The 19,713-nt window shown below is 38.8% G+C and overlaps 1 protein-coding gene across 1 annotated transcript; it reads right to left on the bottom strand.

Annotated features, from left to right (window-relative positions):
* Positions 1-13,727: 13,727 nt before the first annotated feature.
* LOC121987110 lies at positions 13,728-16,184 on the bottom strand. Its single transcript, XM_042541012.1, has 7 exons — positions 16,082-16,184; positions 15,114-15,190; positions 14,820-15,014; positions 14,538-14,708; positions 14,417-14,470; positions 14,192-14,338; positions 13,728-14,045 (listed from the first exon to the last, which is right to left on the bottom strand). The coding sequence occupies exons 1-7, from the start codon at positions 16,182-16,184 to the stop codon at positions 13,728-13,730; spliced, it is 1,065 nt and encodes a 354-aa protein (XP_042396946.1).
* Positions 16,185-19,713: the final 3,529 nt, after the last annotated feature.

The following is a 19,713-nucleotide window of genomic DNA, read 5'->3' as shown; positions in this document are numbered from 1 at the left end:
TCGCCGATGGAGTGCTGCTCCTCGCTCTAGCTTCGCTTCCCGTGCTCTCTGCGGCAGCTCGCGCCTTCTTCGTGTTCGGCAACTCCCTCATCAACAACGGCAACAACAACTTCCTCGCCACCACCGCATGCGCGCACCAGCCACCCTACGACATCCACACTGTAGATAGTTCAGTTTTGGTTTGAAATTTATTTCTATTGATATGTTGAATTGAGTTGGGTTCTGATCCAAAGAGCAATTGCATAGAACTGTACTATGTAGGTAGATTTTTACATATTAATTGTCACATTGATTCACATATCAAATTAACCAATATTAACTGTATAAATTTTTTTCTAGTGGGATGATGGCCTCCGCGAGTACTTCCCAATTTAATGACCGATGGAAAACTTCCGTAGAATCAAACCAGACACCTCCAAAATTAAGTTGTTGGTCGATAAAAAACTTCCATAGGGTCGGCTGACCACCTCTAAGTGAATGAAGGGCAGATGGTCCATCCGTGTTTTCCGCATTTATTCGTTTGTCGGTGGAAAACTTCCATAGGGTCGGTTGGCAACCTCCAGGTGAATGAAGGATAGAAATATTTAGACACCTGAGCTAAAAAAATGAAGGAATATAAGAGAGAGAAATGGAAGGGGACATTGATGTCAAAAATCCGTAATTGCACAATTGCCATCAAATAATAAAATATTGATTTCATAAGAATTTAGGATCTATAAATTGAGTACTAGTCAAAGCAAGAAGAAGATTATCTAGACAAATAAAAATCGCGAGAATAGTGAGAGAAAAAATGAATTAAGAAAGCAAAGAGAAGCCTTAGGTGAACATCAATTTTGAAAAATAATTCTAGGATTTTAATTTCTCCATGACAATTGTTGTCATCCTAAATGTGATTATTCACTCTCTTACCTCATATTGATACGAATAAAGATGCTCTATATTGAGATAATCGACATAGAATTTTGGAATTATACAAGTGTGTTTACTCAAACACGACGTCTACTTTTAAGGTAGACTTACTAAAGTGATCACTTTCTGAAGGAGGCTCCTGCCATAATGCTCTATAGTCCTCTAGGTACCATCCCCTACTTGGTGGCATTAAATTTGGATAAACCCATTAAGCTCTGTGATAGTCAATGGTACATAATGACAATAACGGAAATAATTTCTAATTTATTTCAATCAATTGAGATTTATTATATTTGACACACAATCAAGATCGACATGAATCAAATAGTAAAAATAATATTTCCAAGTTTATTATATTACTATGTTTATAATTATTATGATTATATGTCTTATTTAATCTTTCCATTATTGTTTTGGATAATTTGAATAAATAAGTCTATTGACTTTAGTAATAAGATTATCAAAAAGCTTTATATTATTTCTTTTCTCTACCTATTGATTTCTACATGATATCATAGCCATGATCTTTCCTTTTCCTTATCTTCCCTAAAAATTTAGCTTCTTCCTTCTTTAATTCCTTTTCAGCACCTCAATTTCAACACCAGATTTCTACAACATTAGTCAGCAATAACATGAACATCTTGGAGCACAACAGGCGCAACTTGGAGCAATCCAAAGATCAGCTGCTCCATCAACATCTTGCAGTCTCATCGCCGACGTCCTTTCTTGCTAGTTTTGTGTGGCAACCTCGGGAACTTCGACAACTACAGAAACAATTTTTTTTCTTCTATTAGTTCAGTTTTCGATTCTCTACATTGAAAAAAATGGATTTTGGTTGGTGTATCTGTTCGCTTTCATATTTTGCTTTTAAGATTTCTATTTGGTTGAATTAAAAAAAAACCGAGAGAGAAAAAACTGAGAGAAAAAAAACTGTGAAAAAAAAGTGTGAAAAAAAATAAGAAAAAAATAGAGAGAAAAAAAATGTCTTCTCTCGAGTCTATTGAAATCTCTTCACCATCACAAAATACCACTTTTTCAATTCCTATGGTTCCTTCTTTCTCCGTTAAACTTGATTATGATAATTATTAATTGTGGACATTATAATTTCTTCCTTTACTTTGTGTTCATGATTTACTTGGTCATGTTGATAGTAGTTTATCCCCACCTCAAAAAGATGATTCATCCTATACTATTTGGTTTAAAAAGAATCAATTAGTCTTGACTTGGTTAATTTCATCAATTACTGAGTCTATACTTCCTATGCTCGTTGGGCTCAACACTTCGCGCTAGGTTTGGGAAGCTCTTGATCATTCTTTTGCATCTCACTCTCAAGCACGAGTTCTCCAACTTCGTCTACAATTATAGTCTGTACAACGAGGAGATGCCTCCATCAATGATTGTATGCAATCAGTTAAGACCATTGCCAATAACCTAGCTGCAATTGGACATCCAGTCTCTGATCCAGAACTATTAATGCATGCTCTTGCAAGTTTAGGTCCTCAATATGATAGCTTTGTTCCCAGTGTGACGACTCGCATGGATCAAGTGTCACTTGAAACGCTTCATGGTATTCTATCCTCTCATGAAAGGCGTCTTCAAATACAATCTCAAAGGATGTTAGATTCTCTATCTTTATCGGCACACATGATTAGTAAGGCTCCACAACCTGATCAACATAATCAGTCTCCTCCCCAATATGGTCACTAAAATCAGTTTGGAGGTTTCAGAGGTCGGGGTCGAGGTCGAGGTAGAGGTCGAGGTCGAGGTCGAGGACGCTATCAGATTTGCTTCAATTATGGTCATTATGCTCAAAATTGTTATAAAATATATGATTCAAATTTTTGAGGAGGAACTGTATCATCAAGTCGACACTCTCCCTCATCTTGCAATCTAGTACTCAATCATCTAATTCTGGAGCATTTTCACTCTCCATCCCTCCTAATGCAACGTCATCAATTCCTGAAACCCCAGGATGGCATCCGAATTCTGGAGCAACTCATCATGTTATATCGCAATACAAAATTCTCACAAAAGCTTCACCTTATCATAGACCTAACATGATACAAATAGGCAATGACTCAGGTTTGTAAATTGCTCACATTGGAAATACATCCTTTCATTCACATGGTCGTACTTTTCGCATGCGCAATACTCTTCATGTTTCTTCTATTACTAAAACTTTGCTTTCTGTCTGTCAGTTTGCTCTTGATAATAATGTATTCTTTGAATTTCATCCTCATCATTATCTTGTGAAGGATCCCATAACAGGAAATATTTTACTTCGAGGAAATATTAAAGACAATCTTTATCATTTTCAATCCACCTATACTAATGCGTTTGTTGGAGAACGCATTGATAAATTCTATTGGCACACACATCTTGGCTATCCGTCTCTACGTATTGTTCAGAATATCATTAACCAGTATGGTTTACCAATTTCTTTAGCCTCCTCTTCTCATTTATGTGAAGCTTGCATGAAAGCAAAATCTCATAAATTACCTTTTGTGTCTTCTTCTCGCACTTCTAGTTTTCCATTAGAAATTATTCACTCTGATGTGTGGGGTCCTGCTCCTATTCTATCTAATCAAGGTTTTCTTTATTATGTTAACAATTTCAACAAGTTTATTTGGATTTTTCCTATGAAAAGAAAGTCTAATCTCTTTGATATTTTTTGTCGCTTTCAAAAATAAGTTGAGTGCTATTTTGATCGCAAAATCCTCTGCCTTCATTCTGATTGGGGTGGAGAGTATCAAGCATTTCATTGTCATTTACTTCCTCTGGCATCATCCATCGAGTCTCTTGTCCCCACACTCCTTAACAAAATGGATCCACCAAGAGAAAACATCATTATGTGGTTAATCTCTAATTGATTTCAATCAATTGGGATTTATTATATTTGGCACACAATCAAGATCAACATGAATAAACTAGTAAAAATAATATTTCCAAGTCTATTATATTACTATGTTTATAATTATTATTATTGTATGCCTTATTTAATAATTTCATTATTGTTTTGGACAATTTGTATAAATAAGTCTATTGGCTTTAGTAATAAGATTATCAAAAAGCTTTATATTATTTCTTTCCTCTACCTATTGATTTCTACAATGCACTCGTGAGGTTTTGAATTATTTTTGTGAACAATCCCTCAAATTAGGGTCTTTATGGATAGGAGGCCTGGGTTCGCCTTTCGGTTCTTTCCTGTGTTCCATGGGATATGAAGATGCACGTTCATATCATAATCATGGATGGCCAATAAGGTCGGAACATGGATCAACACATCATTTGATAAAAAAAAAAGATGAATAAATATAAAACAACTGTCAACTAGTCAATCAACCTACTCCCTCATCCTAGAATTTAGAGTACTACTCCATAGTATGAAGTTACAATGCAAAGATAAGGAAGAAGACATTCTACAACTCAAAATCAAGAAGAAAATGAACAATGAATGCTTAGTCGTGTGTCGATCGTCATGTTCAGATGAACTCCAAGCTTGATGGTGGACAGAATATTCGATGGCTCCTTGGAAACGACTCTCTTAGGGTGCATTGTCATGAAGAAACCACTCTTGGTCCCTCAATATGAGACTCATAGGTCCTTTTATAGACTCCAAAGTATTTCAAATTCATTGCGGCTTTCCAAATTGTTGGGGCGTGGTGGAAGAACATGGTTGTGCTAGTTCACACGACAAGGCGTGTCAACGGCCTACCAAAAGAGCTTTCGGAAGGAGAGGGCACAACCAACCCATGTTAGAGGTTGTGGTCTTCGTAGCTGCTCCATTTCACGTCTAACTTCGGCTAAAGAATACACTCGTGTTATAGGACATAGCCAGAACATGTTCCTTGTTGTGGATTCTCGTTTCAATGTTTTTTTAAAAAAAACTCCAATTAAGCTCCAAATTCACATCTTGTCAATCAAAACGCATAAAGAGCATATCTTCGAACAGAAAGAAAGAAAGAAAACAATGCAAAAGTAATAAATGCATGTAGAATATGCTCATGTTAAACAAAATGCATGTAAAATAATATCAAAAATTATGCATAAAACACACATATCATATATTGGGAAGGAAAAAATCACTCGTTCATCTTATCTTCTATTGGTTAAGAGTAAATCCCCCACCAAATCCACCACAAACTAACAAAGAAGCATAGGACATGACCAAACAAAAGTGAGAGAAATTGAATAGGGTAAGGGGAGAGAACGTCTTTCCATAATTTCTTTTAGTTGCCATCAGATATTTAACTTATACCGATTAATCATGACCCTTTCATAATACTTATTATATTCAATTAGGAAAATCAATACACTCATCTATGTGGGTCATTCATCTTATCTTGTATTAGTTAAGTTAGAGGCTAAATCCGTCGTACAAACCAATGAAGAAATCATAGATTATGAATAAACAACAGAGGTTCAGCTAACTTTGATCTATATATTTTTTAGACACTATTAGGAAAATAACTATGCAATTCATAATTCATGCAAATGAAAATCAACTTCGAACTTAATTAAGAAAATAGAAAATAAACAAATTGGGACAAATTATAAAATGGGCGTTAACATTAAGAGATGAGCCCATTTATTCTACTTAATTGTAACTGTAGTTCAGCATAAGGCCCATTTAATTCACATTCAAAAATTTCAAACGCTTCAAGTAATTTTGATTCGTTCGGTGGAGACAGGGCGAGTTTGGCTAGGGTTCGAGGGAACTCATTGGCGGCGGCACCTAGACAGGATCCTCTGGTCCTGTCTGCCCTGGAAAAAGTCTTCATTTCCATAGTATATACTTCCGATCCTTACAATTGGATGTAAGTGAGAAAACTGGATTTGGTCCCGTAGATTAGGAATACATTTGATATCATATTACTGAATTCTTCAATCTCATGAATTGCCTAGTATTCTCAAACTCAAATCTTATGTACACTACTAGAAATAGCATTCACATTCCATAGTGTTTGATGGTTTTACATATAGTTGATAGAATTTGTAGTTTTTTCTGTGATGAATTTGCCAATGGAGAACTCAAGAGTAATCAAATATTCAGAGGAGATGGTGCCCATTATTTATTCTTCCTTTCTCATTTCTCTTGCTTCCATTTGAATTGTGATTTGCATTGAGAATCTATTTTGTGCATTATCCTAATCAATGGCGATAGAAGCAAAAAATAAAATAAAATAAAATAAATTTAAATTTAGTTTTTGACAATGCAGAAAATAGAGGAAACGTATCGAGCAAGGGTTTAAAATCTCTTGCTACCAGACTCAGTCCCAGCCAGCTGCACAGTATCAGTCACCTTCCTCTCAGTCTTCTCTGGCACATTGTCCAACAGCGCCTCAGTGGCAGGCTTCTGCCCAGCCACCTCCTCCTCCGCCAGAGACTGGTCGTGTTCATGCGATTACCAGAGAGGATGCTCAGCGGGCCGACGGATCCGTTTTCCGCGGTACGATTTCCATTTATGCATTTTCCGCTGATATTTTGATTGATACTGGTAGTTCGCACTCTTTTATATCCCGTACCTTTATGCGGGAGATAGGTAGATTACCTACTATTAGATTGCAGCGGTTGACCGTCTCCCTACCGTCCGGTGATACTTTAGACGTCACCCAAGAGGTCAGAGGTTGCCCGTTAGACTTTGGCAACATGACACTTACGGTAGATCTTCTAGTATTGGAGATGATCGAGTTTGATATCATTCTTGGCATGGATTGGCTGTCAGTATATCATGCTACCGTTGATTGCCAGACGAGGGTGGTCACCTTCCGGCCTCCGAACCAACCCTCGTGGAGTTTCACTGGCATCAGAGATGACGGCATCTCGATTATTTCGGCGATTCAGGCGCAGAAGCTGCTGTCTCACGGCTGTCATGGTTTTCTATTATCTCTGATTAGTACTGAAGACAGCAGCAGTTCGCAGCTCTCCGACATTTCTGTAGTCCTAGAGTATCCAGATGTATTCCCTGAGGAGCTTCCTGGTTTTCCTCCCAGAAGGCCAGTGGAGTTCACTATTGAGCTGATTCCGGGAACCTCACCGACATCGAAAGCTCCGTATCGTATGGCACCGAAAGAGTTGAACGAGCTGAAGGTTCAACTCCAGGAGCTTTTGGATAGGGGATTTATACGCCCTAGTGTTTCACCATGGGGTTCTCCAGTATTATTTGTCAAGAAGAAAGACGGTACCATGAGGTTATGTATTGACTACAGGCAGCTGAATTCAGTGACCGTCAGAAATAAATATCCATTACCACGGATTGAGGATTTGTTTGATCAGCTTAGAGGTACTTCAGTGTATTCTAAGATTGATCTGCGATCCGGATATCATCAGCTGAGAGTCAGAGACTCAGATATTCAGAAGACAGCGTGCCCTACCAGATACGGTCATTATGAGTTTTTGGTAATGTCATTTGGGCTTACCAATGCTCCAGCGGTGTTTATGGACTTGTTGAACCGCATCTTTCTGGAGTATCTGGATCAGTTTGTTATCGTTTTCATTGATGACATATTGGTCTACTCGCGTTCCGATGAGGAGCACGCACATCATCTTCGTAAGGTTATGAAGATTCTTCGACGGCATCAGCTGTACGCGTAGTTCAGCAAGTGTGCATTCTGGCTATCTTCAGTCGGTTTTCTGGGACACGTGGTCTCTAGCAGAGGTATTTCAGTTGATCCTCAGAAGATCGAGGCTGTCACCGGTTAGGAGCAGCCGAAGTCAGTTCAGGAGATCCGCAGTTTTCTGAGATTGGCTGGATATTACCGACGTTTTATCGAGGGTTTCTCGCGTATTGCTATGCCATTGACACGTCTTACCAGGAAAGGCGTGAAGTTCATGTGGACAGAGGATTGCGAGACCAGCTTTCAGGAGCTGAAGCGGAGATTAGTGTCGGCTCCAGTTTTGGTTTTACCTTCTGGAGAGGACGGATTTGTACTCTATACCGACGCTTCTCTACAGGGTTTGGGTGCTGTTCTTATGCAGCACGGCAGAGTAGTCTCTTATGCTTCTCGTCAGCTGAAGGAGCATGAGAAGAACTACCCAGTTCATGACCTGGAGTTAGCCGCCATCATTTATGCATTGAAGATTTGGCGTCATCACCTGTACGGCATTACATTTGAGATTCTCACGGATCATAAGAGTCTCAAATACATTTTCACTCAGAAGGAGCTTAATCTCCGACAGAGGAGATGGATGGAGTTCCTGAAGGATTACGATTGTACCATTAGCTACCACCCGGGTAAAGCTAATGTGGTTGCCGATGCACTCAGCAGGAAGTCCAGAGGGACTTTGGCTTGCCACCGAGTTTCAGTTACGGACTTGATTCAGGGTTTCTCTGAGTTAGACATTGAGGAGCAGGGACCGACAGAGCAGGGTATTCTTGTTACCATGGTTGCTCAGTCGTCGATCAGGACGAGGATCAGAGAGGCCCAGGCTGGTGATCAGCATTTGCAGTTCATTAGCAGTCAGATAGCTTCTGGGCAGCAGACCGAGTTTACGCGAGACGAGGAGGGTATTATATACTTCCGAGGCAGATTATGCATACCTCAATCTCATCCGGTCTTACAGGAGCTACTTCAGGAGGCTCATCGCTCTCGATTTGCGATCCATCCAGGCGGGACCCGTATGTATCGAGACTTGAGGCGTTCCTACTAGTGGAACGGCATGAAGAAAGACATCGCGGATTTTGTAGCTAGATGTCTTGTTTGTCAGTAGGTGAAGGCTGAACACCAGAGACCTGCAGGATTACTTCAGCGGATTCCTATTCCTGAGTGGAAGTGGGATCACATTACCATGGACTTTGTGGTGGGTTTGCCGAGGACACGACGAGGCCATGACGCGATTTGGGTAATCGTTGATCGATTAACCAAATCCGCGCACTTTTTAGCGATTCGGAGGACTGATCCCCTGGATCGATTGGCAGATCTATCATTGCCGGGAGATCCACGGTTCACGTCTCGTTTCTGGCAGAGTCTGCAGCAGGCCTTGGGCACACAGCTCCGTTTCAGTACAGCCTTCCATCCACAGACAGATGGACAGTCAGAGCGGACCATTCAGACTTTAGAGGACCTGCTGAGGTCATGTGTTATGGATTTCGGAGGCAGTTGGGAGGACCATCTGCCGTTGGTAGAGTTTGCCTACAACAACAGCTTCCATTCGGCTATCCAGATGGCACCGTTTGAGGCGTTGTATGGTAGACCTTGTCAGACACCCGTCCTTTGGGATGAGGTTGGAGAGGCCCAGTTGTTGGGACCTCATAGAGTTCAGCAGGATGCAGAGTTGGTCCATACTATCATACGGAGGATGTCAGAGGCGCAGGACCGCCAGAAAAGTTATGCTGATCGGAGACGCAGACCACTAGAGTTTTCTGTTGGTGACCATGTTTTTCTGCGAGTTTCACCCACGAAAGGGGTGAAGAGATTTGGCCTCAGAGGTAAGCTGGCTCCGCGGTACATTGGCCCTTTCGAGATCTTGGAGAGGATCGGAGCGGTAGCTTCTACCACCGTCCCTGTCAGGCGTGCACGATGTATTTCATGTATCCATGCTGAGGAGATATGTACCCGATCCGACGCATGTGCTGGCAGATATTCCAGTTCCAGTTCAGCCTGACAATACATATGAGGAGGTTCCGGTACGGATTCTCGACCGGAAAGAGCGTCAGTTGCGGAACAAGACTATCCGGCTAGTTAAAGTCGGATGACAGCATCATTCGGACGAGGAGGCTACTTGGGAGCTCGAGGATACTATCCGAGCTCGATATCCCCATCTTTTCACTTGAGGTATGTGAATTGTTTACCGTTCAGCATTTATACTTTATATCTGTTGTTAGTACATGCTGATGGTAGATAACGAAAATTTGGGGACCAAATTTTTATTAGTGGGGGAGAATGTAAAATATCGGAAATAGGCGAATATTTATAAGGGAATTTTTCAGAATTTTTGAAAAATTTTCGGGAATTTTTCGGAGCTCGTACGGATAAGTTCACGGGGATAAAAAAACGGGGTCCGGGAAAGCCTATTTGGGCTACCCCGATTTAAGTGAGGAAATGCTGATTTTCATTTTTACTTTCTTTTCTTTTTCTATTTGTTTTTTTTTTCCTTTCCTCCATTCTTTTTCCCCCGCGTGCCGCGCCCGAACTGCACAAGGCAGTTCCTTCTCCCGATCACTTTCTCCTCTCTTCTTCTCCACACCGTCCCTGTGCCCTAGTCTTCTCTTCATCGCGCCGCCGCACTCCTCTTCTCCGAGCCAGTCCATCTTCGCCAGCCAACGAGAGCCAAGGGAAGCCGGTTGCTTCTTCTCCGACGCGACATCGCTTCTGCCCTAGCCACCTCGCGCCGCCACCACTGCCGACGCCGACCCTCTTTCACTTTGCCCTAGCCGTCGGCGACGCACGGAGCAACGCCGCACCCCTCGGTGCCCTAGTCGACGCCTTCTTCCCTTCACTGATGCGGATCCAGCCGAGCCCTAGTGCCAGCTGCCACCACTGTGTCTTGTCGACGCCGCCATCCTTGTGCTCTAACGCCGGTCACCGCGACTCCTCCTCTTGTGGGCTCGCGACACAGCCGCCTTGCTTCTGCCTTAGCCTCCAGCCGTCGGTTCTGTGTGATCTTGGAGGTCACGGATTGGTGTGGTTTGGTTGGGAAGGGACTGCTGATACAAAGTTGGGATTTAGGTATGAAATGTTGGGCTTCAATTTGATTCATCTTGCAATCTTGAGATGTTGATGCAGTGTATTAGCATAACATGTGTTGTTTGGGCAGTAACTTTGTGATTCCCAGCAGCGGCTCTGATCTTGTTTCAGCAGCCAACATCTTTGATTTTGGATCAACAGTGATACATACGAATTGAGGTAAGGAGTAGGGATTTGATGCATGATGTAGAGGATTGTTAGATTGGTAAATACATCGAATTAGGTTGGAATTGGATTATTATGATGATGGATATGAAATAGGTTTATGGGTTGATATTGGAATTTAGGATGAGCTTATTATTTAATTGGATTAGAATTTAGTTTGGCTAATTGTTGTATGATAGAATTAGCTAAACTAGACATTATGTTGGATACAGGACTTTGACGTGAGACGAGTATCTCGATGTCGGATTTGGACATTCCTATTGGAGGCGGGTACTTTTGTCTTATGTCATTTGATATACATAGTAGTGAATTTAACAAGTTGCATTAATTATGTCCTTTATTTGTTTCGGTTAGTCACTACCCAATATCTGATACATGATTGATTGATTGCTTGATTTGTATCCCATGTATAATTTATTTGTTTATACATGCTTATAGGGGGTAGTGATATGCCATGCTTCACCATGTTCAGGACCTAGGTTTTTTATACCTTCTGTGTACCTTTGATTCGATATGATTCGTTGACCCAGGGTGCACTTTTCTATATATATGGATTAGGTCAGGATGTTTTTATGGTTATTGCCATGCACCATTTGCATGATTGCATGCTGTGCGATAGTCCGCTCCATTATTGTTGAGCACATCGCCAGTTACATGGATCTGCACACACCATCACTCATGGGTTAGTGGTCGATTCAGGCAGAGTGTGTTGCAGCAGGGACTCTGTTAGGCACCGTTAGTCCGCTCATGGGTAGTGTGACACAACGTGTTATCCGACAGGGATTCCTCCCCGTCATCGTGTACCGGGAGTTGAGAGCATTGCGCTCCCCCATTTATGATTTGGGGTAGTAGGATAGGTGTACTCCGACAACATCCCGTCCACTCGGTCACTCATCAGGAGTATGACGACAGAGTGCACGGTTGTCACAGCCCTACCCACTCGGCCTCACTATTGTGTGAGATGATCGACTGGCGTCAGGGGTGACCAGGATGCATCATGGGCATCATATGCATGATGCATTTATTGCTTGTGTTTGTGTTTGTGTTTGCTGCATTTATATGCTGCATATTGTTTGGATACCTATGTTTGACATGCATACAGGATTTCCCTATCCCTAAGACTGTTTGACCTTATACTCAGGTCCTGGTTAGTACAGTTTCTACCTATTTACTTCAGATGCATTTTTTATCTTTCTTATCAGGAGACTGTACGCATGATTAGTGCTAGGTGTTATTTCCCTACTTTGTATATCAATTGTACATGCTGAGTGTTGGACTCACCCCGCCTCCATTGTTGATATTTTCAGGTTGATGCTGTCAGGAGAGAGTTCTAGTTGCTGGTCCCTGCAGACCTCGAGGATATGATTGGTTTTCTTTAGTTTCTTTTCTGTTCTAGGCTGTTTTGAACATGTTATGTTTTGGATTATTCTGCTTATGGATATTGTATGGATTTTATTATTGCGATGGATTTGGATTTGGATTTTATTCTACTACATGCCTGCCTGGACGGCAGAAGAGGTGAGTTCGTCGGATTTGAGCTTTACGAGTGTAGTTGAGTAGGGTGGATTTCGAGTCAGAGTACTTTTGTTTGTGATTACTATTATTAACTGCGTGGTTGTGACAGCCAGAGGCTGAATATCTATATTTATTGTTATTATTCCAGCCGCCTGTGGCTGAGGTATATGTGTTATGTAGAAGTTTCAGATTGTCCGCCGTGCAGGAGAGATGTTGCCGAAATTTCTTCGGACAGGGACTCCTCTGGGGCGTGACAATTTAGTGGATCTGGGCTGCGAGCAAGGACGTTGCATAGATCCATGAAGTCGTGGTCGAATTCTTGGTCTCCAAGCCCAACTCCGACTGAGGCTCCGCCTTGAACTCCCTCTCCACAGCTTCCCTCTTCTGGTGCCCCACAAAGACGCCGTCGGCGGCCCACCTCGTCCTCTCGTCCACCTCCAGCTCCGTCCCTAGGGCCTTGTCCGCCCCCAAGCACTCCCGGGCGAACTCCGCCACCATCACCTGCGGTTTCGTCGTCACCACTACCCGCCTCCACCCATAAGCTCGGAACGTGCGCCAGCTGTCAGCGCGCAAATCGTAGAACCGCGGCAGCACCGCGTGCGCCGCCGAGCGCACGCACGCCGGCCACCGCCACGTAGATGAGTATCTGGATGTGCCTCGGAGAAGAGCTTGTAGACTAGGAGGATGGCCGAGGAGAAGTAACGGAAGGAGCATCGGGAGACGAGGAGCATGCCGCCGAGGTCGGCGGCGGTGTGGGCCTCATGGCCGGTGTCGTGACAGTGCGCCACTAAGGGGAAGTTCTGGTGCTCTGCAGGCATATCGGAGGCCTTAATGTGATCCAAGCTTCCTTCCGTTGGGACAAAGAAATGGGAAATGTGGCCCCCACGGGCTGTATCAGCTGGAAGGATGTCTGACGCTTGCAATGGAGGTTCAGGGGTCGAGGGTCGCCAGTTACACACGGACGTAAAACCTCGATCTACTGTGCTTTAAATTACACTCACCCCTAGTCACCCTTCCTGCCCAGCTTAACCATGATTTACCCCCTTTTGATATCTATGGGGCCGGACACAGGGGGCCGCCAAGATGACGGTTCCACCTTTTTGCAAAAGAGAAATGGGAAATGTGTGACAAAATTAAAAAATTGAGGGTTATAATTATATGAAGCTTCTGAGAGGTTGGATTTAGGTAAGCATAAATCTAATTATATAATTAAGAAGTAATATTTTTTATTATTATTTCTAGATTAAATTTTCAAAAGTAGATTTACTAGATGTGGATTAGGGTTGATTTCTTAGAGTTGATGTAACTATCTGTTGATTTTTTTAAAAAAAATATTGGGATTTTGTTCAAAATTTAATAAAATTTTCTCCAACAATATGAAACGCTAGTAAAAGAAAGCTAAAATAAATTTATTAATGAACTTAGGACAATTTACTCCAAACAAGATTGATATCACCTTTTGAAACCTCCCACTCCTCCATAAGCAAAAACATATACATCCTCACCATATGTATCATGACCATCAGATACGCAATAATAATCACTAATATCACACGTAGTCTCAATAAGATCAGCATCCAATTTGACCAACTCATTCGAGAGACCCACTGCCGTAACTTGAATGAAATAAGCAGCTTTATTACGTCCTTCATTACTTGAATGACCACTGCCCATCGGAGGGCTCGGCACATTCAAGGGAGAGTTAACATGTCCACCCATTTGAATAACGGATGCGTGATCCTGCATCTTAGGAAGCAATTCCTTAGGAAACTACCCAAGAGGTAGTTGATTATTATAAGTAACCCACCAATTCCCTGTTATAGAATCCTATAAATGAAAATACATAAAATTTATTAATAAGGATTAAACTTCAATAAGATAACACATTTAGAAAGGAAAAAAAAAAAAGAAATTACCCTAGCGATTAGTATGGATAAAAATTTCTGTTCATCACCGTAAGTGGAAAATTCAGGAATAAAACTTCCAGGTCCATAAATATTAGTGGTGCTGACAAAACCAGGGCAGTCCAAATTTGGACATCCCGTTTTCTCATGTCCATCACTCTAAAAACACATAATTAAATATGTTATATGAGAATATATAGAAACTAAAGGAATAAAATATAAAAGTTTTATACTTACGGTCCAAAAAGTAAAAAAACGAGGATAACTGGAATCATACAAGGCTGTTGAAACCTATGAAATTAGATATAAATTAGTGACAATATAAAACAATATTAGTTAATGATTTATATTAATTTACCTGCCAACCGGCCTCGATCACATTGAATTCATTGTTTGGAACATGTGTATCACCAAAAAGATATATAGTGCTGGATGATGTTTGATCAGCTTTTAGATCTGGAAGCTTATAAGTCGCCATTTTTGCGTACGCTCCATAAAATGGGCCATATGCATTTTGAATTATTGCAAACTATGTAGAATGCAAATATTATTTATGTTTGAACTCCATAAATAATGAATTAGAATTACAATAGTTATAGGAATAGTAATAATCATAACAGTGATAAAAAAAATAACTTACGTGATTTCGATTCGCAGTTGGGTCGTTAGCTTGTGCTTTAAATTGATTTCTAAAAAGTTGAGACTTAGTTAAATCTTGTTTTCGAGCACGGTGGACGAGAATAGTGCCAGAAGGACAAGTATCATTGAACCCATAAAAAGAAGCTGGTTTAGATTTTCCAAGCTTCATTCCCTTTGGAAGACTACTTGGCTTTAACTGCAAAATTATCAGATCAATTAAAGAGCAAAAGGAACTATGCCATGCAATTAAAAATATCATATCAATTTGACTTATTTATTTTTGAATACTAAATACCTGGAGAGTATGATTTTTCAACAAAGGGTGGTCAAATGCTGGTTGCTTGTACATATCAACACAGTCAAATAGATCTCCTGTTATTGTCTAACAAAAAAAAATAATAATAATTTCAATAAAAGTACAATTTTTAATTTTTCAAAAGAAATATTAATAACGACCTGAATGGTTTTAAGTGAGTATTTAGCTTTCTCGTTCCATGATCTTGCTTGTGCTCCACCAATCAAAATAAACAATAAAATGTGAAGAAACATGATATAAAAATTCAAATGATACTAAAGTTTAGTATTGAGATATGTTGTAAATCTTAGTCCATTCTCTAGTTTATAAACACACACAGAAAAAAATTATAATTAGTAAGATATAAGAATCATTAAAAAAAATAAAAGGTAAATAATTTCCATTTTTTTAAATATGCAATTTGCTATTAATGTTATCTTAAAATTGATATAAAATTAATGTTAAAATAATAAATTTTAAAATTTACAACAAATCTAAGCTTATGTCTTTATTAATGTAATCTTAAATTTTATACAAAATTAATAAGAGCTTTCTCTATTATGTTAAAATAATAAATCTTAAAATTTATATAAAATTAATATAAGTTTATTTCCATTAATGTCAAAATAATAAATTTTAAATTTGTACAAAATGTAAGCAATTATCTCTCTCTATTACCATCTCAAAATTTATATAAAATTAATGTAAACTTATCTCTATTAATGTTAAAATAATAAATTTTGAATTTTATATAAAATGTAAGCAATCATATCTCTAATCAGGATTACATTATAAGATTGATTATTTTGTTTGTTTTAACTTTAAATCTGTAATGTAATGTAATCTAGATTACAAATGGTAGTGAAGTTTTGTAATCTGGATTATAAAGCAAATACTATAATCCGATTACGATGTCACTGTTTAACCAATATTTGAATGCCGAATATATCCCAGTCAGCCGAACGCACGTCGGCCGTCGTCGCCGGCCCCGTCGCCGTCGGTCGCGCGGCCGCCGCCGCCGCCGCCGTCACTGGTCACCGCCAGTTGTCGACCGCCACCGTCGCCGGCCATTGCCGGCCATCGCCGGCCAGCCGTTACCGGTCACCGGACGTAAGCTCCGACAGAGGTGCGGCGCTGCCGTTGCCGGTCGCAGGCCGCTGCTGTTGCCGGCTGACCGTTACCGGTCACCGGACACAAGCTCCGACAGAGGTGCGGCGACTGTCGGTAGAAGTCGCAGGATATTTTTGTCATTTTATAATAATATGAATTATATTTCTTATAAAAAATTATGGATACCAAACAAAATAATGTAATCACCCTTGTAATCAAAGATTACATAAGTTATATTACCCAACGTAGTAATGTAATCAAGATTACATTACATTACAATACAAATTTGATTACATTACAAGTTCGATTACATTACACTCAATCAAACGAAATCTTAATGTGATCCTAGAATGTATACAAAATTAAGGTAAGATTATCTATATTAATGTAGAAATAATAAATTCCCTTCCATTTATTTGTTATTTAAACCTAAACAAAAAATATATATAAATTTTCACATTTAAAATATGCAAATAATATTATTTTTATTTATTATTTTATTTAATGATTCTTATATTGCTCACTATAAATTGTTTTTGCCTTTATAAATTAAAGAAAGAGTTGAGATTTACAACATATTAAAAAAATTAAACTTTAATATCAAATCATATTACTTAAAATTTTATTTCTTGTGTTTATTTCTATTAGTGATTAGTGGGAATAAGAAAGTTAAATATTTACGTAAAATACTAGGGTGTATTTAGTTCAAATTATCATACTATGTGACTACTGAATAATCATAATATCAAAGTTATGAAGATTAAAATATAATCTAATGTTATTTGGTTCAACCTATCTTGATAATGTAAAAAATATATTTATTTTAAAATTTTAATATATAATATAATTTAATATTTTATTATATTATTCTCAGTTACAAAACTAATAATATATATTTATTTTCTTTTGTTAACTTTATATATATATATATATATATATATATATAAATTATTACATATTTTTATTTTCTATTTAGTTTTTATAATTTAAAACAGAAATTTTTGTTATGAAAAATTTAAGGATAAAGTGTAAATATCAGATGATATTTTTGACCAAAAAAATTTCGTCAGCATCGAAATCAAACAAAACCTCACATTTTAAAAAAATTTTGATTCCGCGTTGTATGCCCCTTTTATGACACATCGGACATGGATCATTACTTGGTAATCGCCGATTACTTAAATTAAATAAGATTTTCGTTAATAACCTTAAATGGATAATCAGTTTTCAAGAATAATCTCCAATCAAACACACCCTTAAGATCCTTATTAATATTTTTTTTAGAATTGTTAGTAACATTTTAATCGTAAATTATACTTTTATTAAAATTATTAAATTTTTTTGTCACTAAATAATTGGAGACAACTGTGTTGATATATACAAACAATCAACATTTGACCTTAGTATTGATTATAAAAAAAAGTCAAATTGATATATGATATGGGTTATGACGAATATGCCTAGAAGGAGACATGGCAATTAGAGTCAAGATGACGTGACAATCCTACTCCAAAAAAGATAATATCCCTTCATTTGGTCCGGATCAGTTGCTCAATGTTAAGGTTCTTAGGTTGACCAGATCGGGTTTTAATTCGACCGAGGGAAGATATTTGGTCTTTCAACCAAGCGAACTAGGGAGTCTAATGTCTCAAAGGTAGTCAAATTAAGGTCGACCGACCTTACATATTGGCCAGAATGACTGACTCACTCAATAACAGACCAACCATAGAGGGCAGTACGCATGTGTATCCGCCCAGTCTTAAAACCAGGTGAACATGTATGCTCTGATCGTACAAATATCTGGTTGTGCATATATGTAGCCGAGAAATGACACGATGTAGCCGCATCTCTTTGTAACCCTTTATAGGCTTGGGCGGATAAAAGGACAATCGAATCTGCATCACTTATCCTTATATTTCCACTCGGACGGGATCCCAGTGAAGTATAAGTTATTTTATTATTTCTCGAGTAGATTTTCAACATGACTATATATCATTTTTCGAACAAATATCTCATAGTTAGTTCAACTGAACATTCTAACATAGCGGCCGACTTAAAGACCAGCCTGGATATACTCAACATACAGTATTATGATAAGGTGACCGGCTTAAAGATCTGCCAAAATATACGCAATGAACAACATCATAACGAGAAGGTCAGATTAAAGACCAACCAAGATATATACAATATAGCACATGACAAAATCACTTATGCAGAATGCAACTAAACATCAGCCTAACGGGATGGCTGGCTTAAGGACCGGCCAGGTTATGTGCAGCAGACAACATCAGTCTAATAGGACGGTCGACTTAAGGACCGATCGATTTATGTTCAGCAAATAACATCATTCTAACGAAGCGGTCAGCTTAAGGATCGGGCGGATTGTGTTCAGTCGACAATATCATCTCAACAGAGTAGCCAACTTAAAGATTGGCTGAGACATGTTCAGCAGATAACATCCTAACAACTTAGTATAATAATAATACTTTTGCGTCAGATAATATCCTTTTGGAACCTTCAAGGACCATTGTGTCCTCCATCAGCATACCAATTATAATAGCATATTTCTTCAGCCACTTCAATGATAATAGAAATTATAATGACAAAAGGGGTACACATCTGGGTCAGAAAAAGATTCCTTGGACGACTGTGGTTGTACCCCCTTTCTTTATTTATCAACCTCTGATACATTTCACCACCTCATGATTACGGAGGTTATGCAAGATGATATATAACAGGAGAATCCTCTTCGTGACGAAGGTACGCTCACTAACATATACAACTCCACTTTAATATAATGGACTAACTAAGATAAGCAAAAACTATTTATTTAACTTATATTCTCAACCAAAATTTACATACGCTAAATCAATAATATAATGGACTAACTAAGATAATAACAAAGTAATTAAGAACCTTACCCTTAAAGATGAACAAGGTGGAACGTTTATTTGTAGCTCTTCATCTACTACTCCTGGATACATTAAGTCAAAGAGTTAATAAGTTATTTAGCTCACAACTGAATTTACATTAAGTCAAGATAAATCCAAAGCTTAACTGAGGCTCCATTAATGGTAAGTGTAGTTTGTTTCTCTACCTTACCAATAAATTCGTAAAAAGAAATCAATACTAACTCAATACTAGGGATTTAAATAGGAAATCTAAAGAAAGAAACTTGGAGCAATGAAGAAAAATAGGAGTATTTGGGGGAGCTGGAGTAAGTGGATGAATCGAGGGATTTTAATCCTGTAAAGCTCTAAGAAAAGAATGTCAGCTATTTTGCTGAGGAAATCAAATATTTTCTTTTGCAACAAAAAAAATGAAAGAGATTAAGAATGTCGTGTTCCTCAACTAAATTTAAAACATATATAGAGTGACAACATCACTTGGAAATCTTGAAAGTTCGTCTTAGAAGCCAAACCCAGCAGTTGTTTCTTCAAATCTTATGTTTTCCATCTCAGCAACCTTCTCATCGTTAGATAGTTAGCTA

The sequence above is a fragment of the Zingiber officinale genome, chromosome 5B, assembly GCF_018446385.1.
Source record: "Zingiber officinale cultivar Zhangliang chromosome 5B, Zo_v1.1, whole genome shotgun sequence".
In the NCBI taxonomy this organism is placed as follows: Eukaryota; Viridiplantae; Streptophyta; class Magnoliopsida; order Zingiberales; family Zingiberaceae; genus Zingiber; species Zingiber officinale.
Note: the sequence above shows the minus strand (reverse complement) of the source record. Positions and strands in the feature narration are given on the sequence as shown.

Bases quoted from the DNA above. Each gene is read 5' to 3' on its own strand.
- LOC121987110 (XM_042541012.1), bottom strand. From the start codon at position 16,184: ATGGCCGGCGACGGTGGCGGTCGACAACTGGCGGTGACCAGTGACGGC. The intron at 15,191-16,081 runs GTGCGTTCGGCT...AGACAATAACAG, and splicing joins GGCCGGCGACGACGGCCGAC to GAGATCTATTTGACTGTGTT. The intron at 14,471-14,537 runs GTAAATTAATAT...CTAATTTCATAG, and splicing joins TGATCGAGGCCGGTTGGCAG to GTTTCAACAGCCTTGTATGA.